Below are 16,248 nucleotides of genomic sequence, written 5' to 3'. Positions count from 1 at the left end.
GTTTTCAAAATACTAATCTTCTCACATACTATTTATTATGCTCTGTGTTGACTTAATTATTTTGTTTGTCCTTTCTCCTCCTACCAGAATGTGTTCCCTGAAAGCAGTCACTTTTTTCTCTCTTCATTATTGTACCTCTAAGATCTAGAACAGTATCTGACATACAGTCAATGCTCAGAAAAGATTTGTTGAATGAATGGACAAATAGTGGATATTTTTGAGGTTGTTGTTTTTTAATGCACTCTTCCTTCTCTGTCACTGCTACCAAATCCTGACTGTTTCACATTCTTCATCTTGCCTTAATTCCCCTGTCCTTCAGTCCTGCGCCCCTCATCCGGGCTAGCATCTCTTGTCTGTGTGTCAGTAACCTCTAATTCCAGGCCATCCACTCCATCCCCTAGGAGTAGCCTAAGTGATGTTTGGAGAGTTGAAATATTATTTTGCTACTGTTATTTGAAATTTTTTACTATAGTTCAGTCACTCAGTCGTGTCCGACTCTAGGCAACCCCATGGATTGCAGCACACCAGGCTTCCCTGTTCTTCACTGTCTCCCTGAGTTTGCTCAAACTCATGTCCATTGAGTTGGTGATGCCATCCAACCATCTCGTTCTCTCTCACCCCCTTCTCCTCTTTGCCCTCCGTTTTCCCAGCATCAGGATCTTTTCCAATGAGTCATTTCTTTGCATCAGGTGTCCAAAGTATTGGAGCTTCATTCAGCACCAGTCCTTCCAGTGAATATGCAGGGTCGATTTCCTTTAGGATTGAGTGGAAATTTGGGCCTTTGTTAATCAGAATCCTATGGAGTGCTTGTTTAAAATTCTGAGATCGCAGGCCTCATGCCATACTTACTAAGTCAGGATTTCAAGTATGGGGTTTGGAATCATAGTTTAAGAAGACCAAGTGATTCATTTGGCTTCACTGACTTGTAAAAAAAAAATTCGTGAACATCTGGCGAGAGCCTTTCTGCTGGCCCCTGCCCATCCGTCCTTCCCTATCTCCCACAGCCCTGATGGGGACTTCATCTTCCAATGGTGCTTACCTGGTTGTGGTCCTCTCAGGGTGCCATATTTGTTCATGGTTTTTGAAAATATTGTTTACTTGGAAACTCCCTCTACTCTGGAAAAGTTCTATTATTATCCTTCAAAATTCTGCTCATTTGTCACTTTCCCTGTAAAATGTTTTCTGATGCCCCATTCCCATTAAAGCAGTAATCATCCTTGCTGTCTGGGTACCTTGTGTAAGACCCTGCTTTGTTTACTACACTGTCCTGGATGCCTTTGCGTGACTGTCTCCCTGTTATGACCTACCTGAGCCAGTTCAGTTGTTTAGGTATTAGGTTCTCTTTGAGAGATACTGCTCAAGTTTGCAGCTTCAGATAAATGAGCGGTGTTGACCTAGTCCCCCAAAACTGAGCTTCTAGATGGCATGTTACTATGAAAACAAAACTCAGAGCTCTGCCACACCCACAAAAGTAGTCTTAGAGACTCCTTTCTAAACTGGATGAAATCTCTACTCTCCATTTTAGAAAGTCTTTCATGAAAGGTGTATTCTAGGCAGAAGTGCTAATCCAGTTTTAGTATTCATTTTAATATAGGTAGGATCAGACAACAGAATTCCCTTGTAGGGAACTTAACACAGAACCTGTAGGAATCTTAAGCCCTAGGGAACCATCCCAAAGAGAATAGGCTTCTGGGTTCATTAGACTCCTATGTATGTGCTCATGTAAGAGCGGTGGTCCCTGTGTGATATCTAACCAAGCCACATAGCTTCTTCACCACTCTTCTATACGGTCGTCATTTCTAACAGCTGTTACGCTAATTACCAACATCTGTCGATTTGAAAAGAGATAAGGATCGAGGGCTTACCTGAGGTTTTTGATTAGAAGCTTTCATCATTAACCAGTGACTCTGTCCTGGAGTGGTTTTGCAAATGTTCACTAATGATCCAGGATGAATAATAGGACCCTCTAATTCAAGTCCTCCAGTCCATCAAAGCAAATCAGCACTCTCTATGCTGAAATAACTTATAAATCACACCTCTCTTCCAGACTCTGGAATTTCAGGAAGCAGGTGTTGAACTTTCATCTCTATATCCCCAGGCTTAGTGTACTGCCTGCTCTCTGGGCCTTGAGAGCTGCTGAAATTATTGTTGGTAATGTTTAGTAGCTGGGGGTTTTGTTTGTTTTCTTTGTCTGAAGGCTAAATTGCAAGCTTGCCGGAGAATTATTTTATTAATAAAATGAGTTTGCCATAGCTGTCAGAGCGCGTGTCTTAGCAGTGCACCTCCCTGCAGGGGCTGGAATGCAGTAGTATCTCCTGGAGATCAAGCTGAGGCCTGCCTGGACCCCTGCCTCCATGTGGGGAGAGGTTGCTCTCTCCTCCTCCTCAGGTGCTGAGGGTGAGTGGCATAAACGCAGCGCCTGGCCTGGGAACCTGAGGAAGGGCTGTGCAGAGCTGGTGAGCTGGCAGCTGAGGCTAACAAATCACAGCTCTCCTCTGACAGCAGAGCCAGGCAGCCTAAATATAAACTGCTCCACAGACCAGTTCCTAACATGTAAAGTAGAATTTTATCAGTTCCTTGCTAAAAGGGAAAAGAGTGCAGTAAGGCATCATTAAAGATGAATACACTGCCTGTTGAAACATTGCTCTTAAGCAAGTTGATTTTTAAATGTATACTGGAGTTGTTTTCTCTCAGGCTAGAATTAGGGCCCAAGAAGGAAAATAGTGTGTCTGGTGTTGAATTAAACAGCCCATCATTCTTGGGCTATTTAAAGAGTAATTTGTAGCAATACTGTTATATTATCTTTCCTTTTTTCCCCTGCACTTCATTCCTATGAGTATGGTCAGAGGAGTCTCTTGGACTTTTTAAAACTTTATAGTTAATATGATTATACTCTGCCTTTGTATGCAAATTATAACTCGCTCATATTAAAATATTCTATAGGAACATAATAAAAATGTTGAAATTGTTGTTTTATCATATGATAGAAGATTTATAAAGATCTCTCAAAAATCAACAGAGAAGTGATGAATAATCATTAGGAAAGTGAATAAAGGATGTGAGTAAGCAGTTGACAAAAGAATTAAACAGCAAGTAAAAATATGAAAAATCTCAAAAATTGGGATTTCCCTGGTGGCTCAGATGGGAAAGAATTTGAGAGTCTACCTGCAATGCAGGAGACCCGGGTTCAATCCCTGGGTGGGGACGATCCCCTGGAGAAGGAAATGGCAACCCACTGCAGTATTCTTGCCTGGAAAATTCCATGGATAGAGGAGCCTGGCCAGCTACAATCCATACAGTTGCAAAGAGTTGGACAGAACTGAGCAACTAACACAGTATGTTATTTATAACATTAAAGTTTAGCAAATAAGTCAAGAGATTTAAATTTTTAAATGCCTATGGATTGTCCTTCGTCATCACCCCTGTTTAACAGGCTAATTAATACAGTGAACAAAATTAATAATTTTATAAAGTTTTTAGATATATCTTTTAGGAAATGAGATTACCTAAACAAGTATAATTGAAATCTGCAGTTTAAGGAATAAGATTATAGTAGATACTATAGTATCTACTTAGTCTAGTTCTTTGATGATGTGTGTCCCCCCGTATTTGAGCTAGAGTTGCGTAAACCCGAGTGATAGTGCTTGTGCTGTGGGAATGGAGGAGGGAGAGACTTGAGAGCGGTAATGCAGAGTTGGAGGAGACCTTCCAGAGCACATGGGAGAACTGAACCTCTCGCGCGCGCGCGCGTGTCTGTCTGTCTGTCGTCATGGCAGGTGGGGAGTCCCTCAGGAGCCAGCTGCTGGTTCACCTGAACTCTTCAGCCAGACTGAACACAGCCTTACTGGAAACAGGAACTGAGGAGGATGTAAAGGAGGGGGTTTTCTCCTCCAGACTCCTTAGCATCTCTGTGACGTTTGGCAAGTTTTTCATTCTCATTATAGCTCTGTTTTCTAATCTCCAAAGTGAAGAGGTTAATTGGACCTACCTCATAAGTTTGTTGTGAGGAGTGAACGAGATGATCCTTGCCTGGCTTATGGTGAGTGCTTGCTAAACGTTAACTGTCCGTGTCTGCAGAGGGCTGTAGACCTGGGACAATATATTTTAATAGAATAAATTTTCAAATAGTAAAGCTTTTCCCCACATTCCAGGGGAAAAAAATAGTACTTTGTTAGTCATAAAATTTGACTTTTCTTAGCTTTGAATCAGTGTTTTAAAATAATTCAGTTCAAGAAGGAAAAAAAGTAAGTTTCCTGGTTCAACTTCATATTGAATACAAGCCTTCCAATGCCAGAAATAAATGTCTTCAGATTCCAGAGAGGTACCACCAACCTCTTCCTTCCTTTTATTCTTAAGAGTAAAAAACAAATATATGTTTTTTCTTATTCTAAGAACATCTTCATTTTGACATTTTCAAGTCAAAAGGGGAAAAAATAGCATTTAATTGTTTTGCTTATGTTTAAATAGGCTTTTCCCAACGAGAAACTGAAATGTTTAAAATTGGTGTCTCAAAGACATGTCATGTACCTCAGAATGATAGAGCAGGCAATCGCATTGTTTCTTTTTCAGGCAAATGTCGAGTCTTTCAACCCAGCCCTCACGGGAGTGTGAGGTCATGTCTGCTACTCCCAGAAAAGATAGAAGAATACTCAGGGAGTATCACTCCAGTCCTCGTCAGATCTCTAGAGCAGTTCAGTTTTACTTGATAGACTTCAGTGACTTTCCTTATCCTTAGGACCACTATATACAGTGTAAATCTCTTGAAACAATTTTATCCTTTATAGGTATGCCTTCTTCCTCTGCTGAATTTTCTGCTGTCTTTATCAGGTATAGGTGTCTTAATCCATTTGGGTTACTATAGCAAAATACCGCAGACTGAGTAGCTTATAAACATGGAAATGTGTTGCTTACAGTTCTGGAGGCTGGCAGGCTCAAGATAAAGGTGACCATGCTCACCACTGTCTGGTGAAGCCCTCTCCTGGTTCACAGCCTCTTCTGGCTGTGTCCTCGCAAGGAGGAAGGGTCAGGGTTACCCTCAGAGCCTTTTTGTAAGAGCACTTATCCATTCATGAGGGCTCCCTGCTTGTGACCTCAGTGGCTCTCAAAGGTTCCACCTCTTAAATCTTCGGGGCTTAAGAATTTCAGCATATGAATCTCTGCAGGCATGGAAACATTGAGATCATAGCAATGTCGTTTATCTTACATAATCTTTCATATAAATCCTAGAATAGGGAAGCTGCCTTCTTCAAAGCTTTCATTGTAGCCATCCCTACACAGGACCACAGTGGCTCACTGTTGCTTGCCTTTCATGTCCTTCTTCCTCTGCTGAATTTTCAAGATTTCATCTTATTTCTGCCAAGTTAACTTTACCTGCCTATTAAGTGACAAAGCAGACCGTTATAAAAGTCCCCCACTGTCACTCAGTTGTTTCCTGTGTTTGCCAGGCCCGTACTGATTGTTTTTCATCCCTTTACCTTTCCAAATCACACCTGTCCTTTAAAGGTGAGCCAAGGTCCTGTGTAGTTCAGAGCCTTGTCCTTTTATTTTATCCCACATGAATAATTTCTTTCTTCCGAATTCCTTTTCTGTTTATTATCTGCACTACTCAGTTTATTAGTTGATTTGCAAGTGCCTGGTGTTTTCTTTCTTTCCAGCTAAGTCCTTTCAGACATACCATACTGACCCTTTTTGTAGTGGGATATTGTAGGTATTTCATAATACTTTTTAATACTGCTAATGACTTCTAGACTAATAATGGTCTCAAGCAGGTAAAATCAGGTGTGGAATGAGTTGTTACTGTTTTACCAAGAGATTAAGAGGAAATAAATTGAATTTATTAAAAGTATTGTGAACAAGAACCTGTATATTAAAAAAAATCAAGAATAGCAAGTCTTTTTAATACAAATATATATATATATAATATACCTAGAAAACAAAATTACCAATTAAGACATAAAGAATAAATGTTATTTAAAACCTGTAAGCACTGTGTAACATTTAAGGAACTTTAAATTTTGCTAGTCCAAATTGTAGCTAAAGATAACTTTGTTTAAATGTGAGTACTTATTTTAAACATAACAGCTTCTAGATTTCGTGAGATTTTATAGAAACATCTTTTTATGTTTTTAGAATCCAAGTGGGGAGGAGTTTCAGGACACGCATGCCTTGCTCAGTGCAGCTTCCCTGTGTCGTGTTCAGGCCACGCAGATACTGGAATTCATGACCCTCCCAAATCATTGCATGTTTCCTGCAATAGTTATCTTTCCCCGGAACCTCTCGGAGTTTGACTCCTTTAGGTCTCAGGTTTTCCAAGGTGATCTGCTTTTTCTGGAGGTGCTTGGTTTTCCCTTCTCCTCTTAGAGTCTCTAGTTGTAGGCACAGAAGGGCTTGTCTGTCTTCTGGGAGTAGGATCCTCTTGCTTCTTTCTCTTTTATGCATTACTCACTTTATAGCCACCTGCATTTAGCTCTGATTATCAGTAGGCCTTCTAGTTTACTGGGTTATGGTGGGGTTTCTCATCTTATCCTTTTTGTAGTTGTACTAATGTCCTGCTGCCTTTGCTATGGCTGCTATAGACAGGTTGAGTCCGCAGACAACAGGCAGGCCCTGTGCAGCACTGACTCCCTTCCCCTTCCTTCCTTTCTCTTCACTCCGTGGTGTCCCTGTCACTAGAGCAGAGCTAAAGGGCTCTGGGGAACACCAGACAAGCCTCTGGTGATAATGGCCCCTCAGATAGTACATTTAGGTGGAGGTAACTGAGCTACTTCAGGAATTATAAAATTTAATTAATACAGTTGTTTAAAACTTTTATTACATCTTTTATATTTTTCCAAAAGTCTCGCTTGCAATTCATTGGAAACAGATAAATGGTACCCCAGTTGAAGGTTGGGGCGAGACCTGTTTGTTTGGCCTCTTGTCATTTTATGGGTCTGTGGGGTTGCAAAGAGTCAGACATGACTTAGCGACTGAACAACAACATTCCTCTGGACTGCCTATCAGTCATGCCTAGGCACCGCCATGGAACCCTAAAGAGGAACAGTGTAGAAGTGACTAACGCAAACTTCTCATTCTGAAGCATGATCATAGTGTCTTCAGCTTTGTTCTACCCTGGAATATCTGGCCTATCAGGACCACTGCTGGGAAGCTCCTTTATTGCCCTGTGCGTGGTGTTAACTCTTTCACCTAGTATTTCTGGTTTTTGGTTTTTTTTTTTTGTTTTTTGGTAAATACTCCATTCATTCAGTTACATAGGCTGGAAACAGCAGAATCATCCTTCACTCACCTTTTTCTCCACTTCCAGTCCATGAGCAAACCTTGTTGGTTTTCTGCCTTCAGAATACATCCTACCTTGCCACCTTAGTCAACCTGATTTTTGTTTTTCTCCTGGAAACAAACTGCAATAGCCAACTAGCAGTCTTCTTTTTTCACTGTCCACCCCCTGACCCCCAAGACACATATGAGTTTAGTGGTATGTTACATGGATAACATAGTATAGTGTCAGTGACTTGGGTTCTGAAGCCAGATTGCCCGCATTCATACTTGATCTCCTGTCATGTGTCATTAAGAACAGTAACCTTCCTGGGCCTCAGTTTCCTTCACAGAGGGGCTTGTGACATGCTAATTTGTCATTTAGTCTCATTGATATTAAATGAGGTAATGTTCAGCGTTGATCTTCTAAATGGTGCCTTTCCAAATTGGTTCCACTCAGAGAGTGTGTTGGAGGCAGTTTGTGGCTGTGGAATGGTAACACAGGTGGTTCTGTGGTGAGCTCAGGGAGAATGGCCAGCTTCCATGGAGCAGGACAAAGCCCACTTGATCTTGATAATCAGCATGAATAAAGGTCACAAAAGAGAGGCCTTTCTGCAGTCTCTCTGATCCTTCTGTGTCAGCTCTTCCCATCACTGTGAGACAGAGTTCTCCAGACCTTGCATTGTTCACCAGCCTACCCTGTGCTTTTTATACTCATCAATGTAGAAGGTCTTTTCTTCTTCTTATCTACAAACATGATTTTTTACTAGAGAAAGAATTTAAATGTAAGTCAGAATAGCCAAAAATCAGAGATCTTTGTTATAAGCTGTTTCCCCTTTTTATTTATAGTTGGACTATTAAATTTATTATTATTATTATTATTATTGTTACAGGCCATGGTTGCTTGTTATCCTGGCAATGGAACAGGTTACGTACGTCATGTCGATAATCCAAATGGAGATGGAAGATGTGTGACATGTATATATTATCTTAATAAAGACTGGGATGCCAAGGTATGCCACCTCACTGAGCATTTATTTTTTATCTTACAGGTGTTTTTTTCTCACAAATACCCCTCATAGGTAAGACTGACTTTAAAATGTGGAACAGTTAAACATTTCTCCTTAGATATGCTTTAAGGTATTAGGGGTAGATCTTTATTAAAATGAAACAGATACTAATATAGCTCAAAAGTAGATTCCCTTATTGTGGATATTGACACATTCATCCAAAATTTAACTTTTACAAAAGTATCTTTTATTAAAATAATATGGAAAACACTTATGAGAATTTTTTGCTCTATCATGACTTTTGAGGGAGATTATGTATAAATGATTATTAAGAATTATTTGCTATTTAACTCCTACATTTTATTTTTTGCATTGTTGCAGAGATGCTATTTGGCATTGAGCTGTTGGACTGTTGGAGGCAGGACTTCTTTCTCTGATTATGAAGTTTATTAATACTGACAGATTCTGTGGTACAGTCAGAATGTACAATACAGCTAATCTCTGTTGTTTCAAAAATATATTCCCTGAATATCAGCCTTAGTTTCACTTAAATTTAAAAGATTTAAACTTTAGAAATGTGTCATGTATGATTGCATTGGAGATTGCATAAACTAATTTTGGTTGATTTCTTTAAAATCTTTTTTACTTACGTATACTGAGGCAAAATAGAAAAGTGAACATAATATATAGCCCAGTGGCTTTTCACAGAGTGAACACACTTGTGTAGCCATGGTAATCTTAAATAATCAAATAACCTTTAAAACCTTCCTTCACCACACACACATACACACAAATGAAAATCACCAGGTCCTAAATGTGCAAAAACTTAGTCCTGTTCTAAAAGCATATCCTAAAACTTAGTGATCCAGTAATCTTTCTGTACCATACTGATTTAAAGAATATCCTCTGTCCTTGATATTCTTATAGAAAACCTTAAAAACTCCACACAAAAACTACTGGAACTGATAAATGAATTCAGCAAGGTAGCAGGGTACAAGATTGATAAATAGAAGTCTGCTGCATTTCTTTACGCCAACAGTGAAAAGAGAAGGCAGAAAAAAATCCTGTTGAAGATCACATCAAAAAATATGTATCTAGAAATATACCTAACCTGTATGCTGAGGCTTATAAAACTCTGATAAAGGAAATCAGTGATGATGCAAAAAGGGAAGATATCCCATGCTCTTGGATTGGAAGAATTAATATAGTTAAAATGGCCATACTACCTAAAGCAATCTATAGATTTAATGCAATCCCTATCAAATTACCCATGACATTTTGCACAGAACTAGAACACGTGATCCTAAAATTTATATAGAATTGCCAAAGCAATCTAGAGGAGAAAACAAAGTTGGAGGCATAGCCCTTCCAGACTTCACAGTGCTGTAAATCTGTAATAGTCAAAGCAGCATGGTATTAGCACAGACACAGGCATGTGGATCCATGGAATAGAATAGAGAGCTCAGAAATAAATCCACACATCTACAGTCAATTAATCTTTGACAAAGGACACAAGAATTTGTGATGGAGGAAAAACAGTCTCTTTAGCAGATGGGGTTAAGAAAGCTGGACAGATGCATGTAAATCAGTGAAGTTGTTATATTTTTAATATATATATATACACACACATATATAATAGAACACTCCTTCACATCATACACAAAAATAAACTCAAAATGGCTTAAAGACTTAAATATAAAACATGACACCATAAAACTTTTAGAAGAGAACATAGGCAGGATATACTCTGACATAAATTGTACCAGTGCTTTCTTAGGTCAGTCTCCCAAAGCAATAGAAACAAAAGCAAAAATAAATACGACCTAATCAAACTTAAACAAAACAAAAATACAGTCTATGGACTGGGAGAAAATATTTGCAAACAGTGTGACCGACAAAGGCTTAATTTCCAGATACACAAACAGCTCATACAATTCCAATAACAACAAAAACCCAGTCAGAAAATGGCAGAAAACCTAAATAGGCATTTCTCCAAAGAAGACATTCAGATGGCCAATAGACAAGTGAAAAAGTGCTCAACATTACTGGTTATTAGAGAAATGCAAATCAAAAGTACAATGAGGTAACACCTCACAAAATGGTCAGAATGGCCATCATCAAAAAGTCTACAAATAATAAATGCTGGGGAGGGTGTGGAGAAAAGGGAACACTCCTACACTGTTGCTGGGAATGTAAGTTGGTGGAGCCACTCCGGAAAACAATATGGAGGATCCTTAAAAAACTAAAAGAGTCACCGTATGATCCAGCAATCCCCCTGCTGGGCATATGTCCAGAAAAGATGAAAGCTCTAATTCGGAAAGATACACACACCCCCAGTGCTCCTAGCAACACTGTTTGCAGTAGCCAGGACATGGAAGCAGCCGAAGCATCTACCAGCAGATGAATGGACAGAGAGGTCCTTACAAGGGAACGCTATTCAGCCAAGAGAATGAAACTGGCATCTGCAGCAACGTGGATGGTCCTAGAGATGAGCATGCTAAGCAGAGTAAGTCAGCAGAGGATGACAGATGTTGTTATGTGTGACTTATGTGTGCAATCTAAGAATACTACAAATGCACTTATTTACAGAATATTTAGAAATAGATTCAGACTTGGAAAACAAACTTGTGGTTAACAAAGGGGAAGGTGGGGAGGGATAAATTGGGAGGATGAGATTAAGAGGTATACACCACCATATATAAGATAAACAAGGATTTACTATTAGTAGAAGAAGCTGTATCCAATATCTTATAATAAACTATAGTGGAAAAGAATTTTCAGAAAAGAATATAGGAAAATAGATATACATTTGTAACCAAATCACTTTGCTGTACCTCTGAAACTATCACAACATTGTCAATCAACTGTACCTCAATAAAATGAATAAATAAACAACAAATAATAAGGCTTTCCTGGTGGCTCAGCGGTAACGAATCCGCCTGCCAATGCAGGAGACACAGATTCAGTCCCTGGTCTAGAAAGATCTCACGTGCCATGGAGCGACTAAGCCCGTGTGTCGCAACTACTGAGCCTGTCCCCTGGAGCTGGGGAGCCACAGCTGCTGAGCCATGGGCCCTAGAGCCTGTACTCTGCGAGAGAAGCCACTGTAATGAGTAGGCCACACTCCACAACTAGAGAGTAGCCCTCACTCTCCACAGCTGGAGAAAGCCTGTGCACAGCAGCCGAGACCCAGCACAGCCAAAGGTAAAAATGAATGAATTAAAAAAAAAAGAGCAAGTAACAAACGCAAGAATATTATTATAGAAGCGTGACAAGCAGTTAAAAATAAAAAATGTTGTTTTTTGAAAAGAAAGAATGTCCTCTGTCCTACTCCAAGTTCAAAATGGAGGTAAGTTTTATTGCTAGTGTATTTTGAGGCAATATGTCAACAAACATGTTTTTTTGTTAAAACTTTCAAAGTTTGAAATCAAGAAGTTGTTAATTAACCTCGAGCTCAATACACAAAACAACTGGTGTAAATTTAGTTAAAACTTAACATTTTTTTCCACATTTTGTGAATCTCTAGAAAATTAGAAATATGTTCAATCAACTCTTCCACATTTTGTTAGAGTCTAGGTTCTTTCTAGGCTTATTCTTTAATTTTTATATGACCTATCTAAGGTCATCAATATATAGTTTTTTAATTAGTACATGAGCAGAAAAAAGTCTTCAGTGCTTTTATATGTAAAACTGAAAACTTGCCTTGCAGTATTTTGCTCTGAATAAGTACACCGTACCAGAGGGTGTTCTGGCCGCTGGAAACCGAGCAGAAATGGAGCTCTCCCTCACAGAGCTTGGCTCCAGTGGAGGGTGCAGACCAAGTGGACTGACGAGTACAATTGGTTATACCAAGTGCGGGACAGGTTGCTGTGGGAACACATGGGAAGGCCGACTGATGCGGGGGTCAGGGAACACTTCCCAGAGGAAGATAGGAAGCTTTAAAACCTAACTCTATTCCCACTGACTCCAGGGGAAGGACAGAGAGAAGCGGGAAGAGAAAAGAAGGTACGCTCTCTGTCACAGTCTAGACCCCCTTTGGATGTCCACAAGTGCCCTGGGAACCTCTCAGGGCAACGCTTGAACCTGCAGAAGGTGGGCAGCGGCACCAAGTAGCTTGAATCTAACTCACTTGACTGTGCGCCTGGTGATCAGCTTCTCTGACTGTCACGGAACTGAGGGATAGGCTCAGCCTCCACAGTGTCTTGATCGAGTTCCTTTCAATTCAGGAGTCTGCTTGTTAGGAGTCTAGTTTTTCAAGGGTAAAGAGTTACTCAGTGGGGTTGGGGGTTACTTGCTTTACTCCTGCCCAGATTATAATCACCGCAATGACATCTGTCTGAATTGTTCCTTACTTGGGAAATAGATGGGGAAACAGTGGAAACAGTGTCAGACTTTATTTTGGGGGGCTCCAAAATCACTGCAGATGGTGATTGCAGCCATGAAATTAAAAGACGCTTACTCTTTGGAAGGACAGTTATGACCAACCTAGATAGCATATTAAAGAGCAGAGACATTACTTTGCCAACAAAGGTCTGTCTAGTCAAGGCTGCGGTTTTTCCAGTGGTCATGTATGGGTGTGAGAATTGGACTGGGAAAAGCTGAGCGCTGAAGAATTGATGCTTTTGAACTGTGGTGTTGGAGAAGACTCTTGTGAGTCCCTTGGACTGCAAGGAGATCCAACCAGTCCATCCTAAAGGAGATCAGTCCTGGGTGTTCATTGGAAGGACTGATGCTGAAGCTGAAACTCCAATACTTTGGCCACCTCATGCGAAGTGTTGACTCATTGGAAAAGACTCTGATGCTGGGAGGGATTGGAGGCAAGAGGAGAAGGGGATAACAGAGGATGAGATGGCTGGATGGCATCACCAACTCAGTGGGCATGAGTTTGGGTAAACTCTGGGAGTTGGTGATGGACAGGGAGGCCTGGCGTGCTGCGATTCGTGGGGTCACAAAGAGTTGGACACAACTGAGCAACTGAACTGAACTGCACCCAGGGCCAGCAACAGGTCCTGGAAGACTGCTCTATTATCTGTTGAACTTTTAAAATATGATGAACTATTTCTGTGACCCAGTTAATCATTTGTAGTAGTTCTCAGCAGAATGATTTGAAATTGATACATTTTTAAGAGTAGGTGAAGCAAGTCATCACCATACATAAATAAGGAATGCTTACTAGTTTTTCAGACTTTCAAGTGTCATTTTAAGACTTGAGTCCAGAGACTATTCATCTGTTTCATCAAATATTTTAAAAATTCCCTAAAACAAGGAATGAATTTTTCCTTGTATCTCTGCATGTACTTGAAATCTCAATTCCAGACATTATTAATCGAGATGTTATGTGAACAATTCAGTTAAGACTTGATTTACTGAAGTGGTCTTTTACCCCTAAATTTAATTTGTCACGTTCTTGGTTGCTCATATTTACATATTTGGCTCCTTTCCTAGGTAAGTGGAGGTATACTTCGAATTTTTCCAGAAGGCAAAGCCCAGTTTGCTGACATTGAACCCAAATTTGATAGACTGCTGTTTTTCTGGTCTGACCGTCGCAACCCTCATGAAGTACAACCAGCATATGCTACAAGGTAGTATTCCTTTAAAGAAAAAAAAAATTGGTAAAGAGCATAGTAAGATAGGAGGGGCTCGATAGCATAAACGTGAACATTTTCTAGTGAGTGTCTTCCTATCCTTCAGTTACCTTTATCATAAGGCTTTAGTCGTGACTATTTTAATCTGAATGATTTTATAAGGGTGTTCACAGTCAGTCCCAAACGTCTGTGAGTCCCTGCAGCCCCTCCTTGTCTCGGGTGAGACAGGGAGGCTCAGGGTTCTTGTCTTCCCAGGCCTGTCTCCTCGGTTTGTGCATCTCTTAACTAGTGTCCGTTCTCAGACCTGGTGAGAGTGTTCATGTGGGGAATAAGGACTAGCTAGAGAAGAGAAAGGGCAGCTTTATTAAAGGGGGTCCAGCAGAAGTGGGGGGCAGAGGGATGGTATGGAAAAAGGATACAAGGTAGAAAAATACATAATCAGAGAGTGGAAGTGTAGGGAAAAAAGAATAGAGCAAAGAGAAGTAGAGAAAAGGTGTGTTAAAAAAAATTACCCTCTGCTTTAATAGACAGCGTGTGTTAGGCTTATACTGTTTTTCACATTTTCTGCTTGATACTCTTTTTCTACAAGATTTCATTTTCTAAGCCTATTTTTTTTACTCTTAAAAGTTTTTTTTTTTACCATTTACCATGACCTAATTAAAATGTGTAGACTATTAAAATGGAAGATGTTACAGACATTGTTAGCAAAATAAATATTTGTTTTAAAAAAAAGCTCTACTTTTTAAATGCCTGTTTTCCTTATGGAAGGGATCTGGGACATTTTGATAGTGAATTACTGGCACACAGTGGCTGAGATCTGGTGAGATTGGAAACACAAGAAGAGTTGGCTCTTGACAGTGACGTTGTATCATTTCCCGAGGCTCGCACTGTGAAGGTTTTGTCACCTGCCCCTCCTTCCTTCTTGCTGAGCCCTGTTGCCTCAGCCTTTATGCATCTTAGTCAGTAGCAGGCTGAGCGGTATGGCTTGAGGCCATAAGAACTCCTGGGTGGAACCTGGGGATCCCATCACATTGCAGACTCGGTCCTGAATCCTGTCTCTCCTCCCATCACCCCAGTGCCCATCTCAGCCCCGACTGCTTCTTAAAAATCGTTTCTGAACTTGAAGCTGCTTCATTGATCTTCCTTTGCATTGAGTCTTGAATGTGATGTGTGTCCTCTCAGTGGAGACAGAATGGACATTTTAGGGAATGAATAGATGCCATGCAATTACGGGTTGCTCCAGGAGTTGGGAGGAGGGAGAAAGTGGTCTCACATTGGGATTGATTGGTCTAGTGTAGCCACTGGGCCTGGAGTGAGGAGAAACAAGGATTAGACGGTGTTGGCAAGGCTGGGAGGAAAGGGCGAGGGTGTGGAGTCAGAGCAGAGGCGGATGTGTGGAGGAGGAATCTAAACAGATAGGGGCTGAGGCAGGAGAAGCAGAGTGATGTGTGGTGGCTTACAGCTGTCTTCTGGGAAGGCCTTGGACAGTGCAGGGACCTGGTCCAGATGGCTGAACTCTGGCTACTAAGGAACTAAGAGTTTGGGGCAGGTGCAAAAGTCAGAGGAACATATTTGTGTACCTTCCCCATTGTCGTGGCCACCTGTGTGATAGGATAGGGGCTGGAGCTCTGGAGCCAGGAGGCCACACCTTGACCTCGCCTCTGTCCCTTTCCAGCCTCCCTGACTGTCCAGACTCCCAGGCTCTGCCTCTGCTCTGCCTTTGACTCTTGACTGCGGACAGTCGGCTGGTTCATTTGATCAGTGTTGCTTTTCCCCAGTGAATACAGGCGCACATCTGCAGGACATTTTACTGATTGCTGCATTCTTCTAAGGGACTGATCCTTTCTAACATGCTTTCACTCCCTGTGGTGTTTGCAGATTTTCTGCGTTTTTAGTACCAAAAGGTGTAACCAAGTGCTTTGTGGTCTTTAATAAACAAGAGAGTCTTCATTCATTTGTGAAATGTGGTGTTCCAAATGATTGAAATTTTCAGAAAAATGAAACAAGACATAGTATAATTGTTTTGATTAAAATCCTAAAAAACTCTTCACATGATTGAACTTTCTTGATGACTCCAGGTTGTAAAATTATAAGCGCCTGTCATGATTCTTTGTTGTTACAAGTGTAGTGACATCCTCAGATGTGGCTGAGAGTGCCCACTCTCCCCTGCTTTGCAGGCCCCTGGTCTGGCGTCCTGTTTCTCTTCTTTTGGAACGCTATTGATAACATACTTTTTCTCTAACAGCCACTCTTTCCTTCTTGGTGTCTGGTACTAAGAAAATCGTAAAAAGTCACAAACTCTGCAGTGTTAATCTGAGCTACTCCTGGTTCTGTGTTATGCTCTTGACCGTTGGAGTTCTTGGATAAGTGGGTTGTTACTGTGCCCACGTATCGCCTGATGTCAT

The 16,248-nt window shown here is 40.7% G+C and overlaps 2 protein-coding genes across 3 annotated transcripts in view; one reads left to right on the top strand and one right to left on the bottom strand.

Annotated features, from left to right (window-relative positions):
* Positions 1-16,248, bottom strand: part of SPRTN (SprT-like N-terminal domain) — a 69,382-nt gene that overhangs the window by 26,895 nt on the left and 26,239 nt on the right. The window lies entirely within an intron of this gene.
* Positions 1-16,248, top strand: part of EGLN1 (egl-9 family hypoxia inducible factor 1) — a 49,417-nt gene that overhangs the window by 29,443 nt on the left and 3,726 nt on the right. Inside the window, exons 2-3 of one of the 2 annotated variants that reach the window (XM_027962458.2) lie at positions 8,142-8,261; positions 13,704-13,840. In XM_027962458.2, coding sequence (XP_027818259.1) covers positions 8,142-8,261; positions 13,704-13,840 — 257 coding nt within the window. Of the gene's footprint in view, positions 1-8,141; positions 8,262-8,639; positions 8,884-13,703; positions 13,841-16,248 lie in introns of those variants that run through there. The other variant, XM_042241160.1, reaches the window with a different exon arrangement.

The sequence above is a fragment of the Ovis aries genome, chromosome 25, assembly GCF_016772045.2.
Source record: "Ovis aries strain OAR_USU_Benz2616 breed Rambouillet chromosome 25, ARS-UI_Ramb_v3.0, whole genome shotgun sequence".
NCBI lineage: Eukaryota > Metazoa > Chordata > Mammalia > Artiodactyla > Bovidae > Ovis > Ovis aries.
This window is presented reverse-complemented; position numbering and strand designations above follow the sequence as displayed.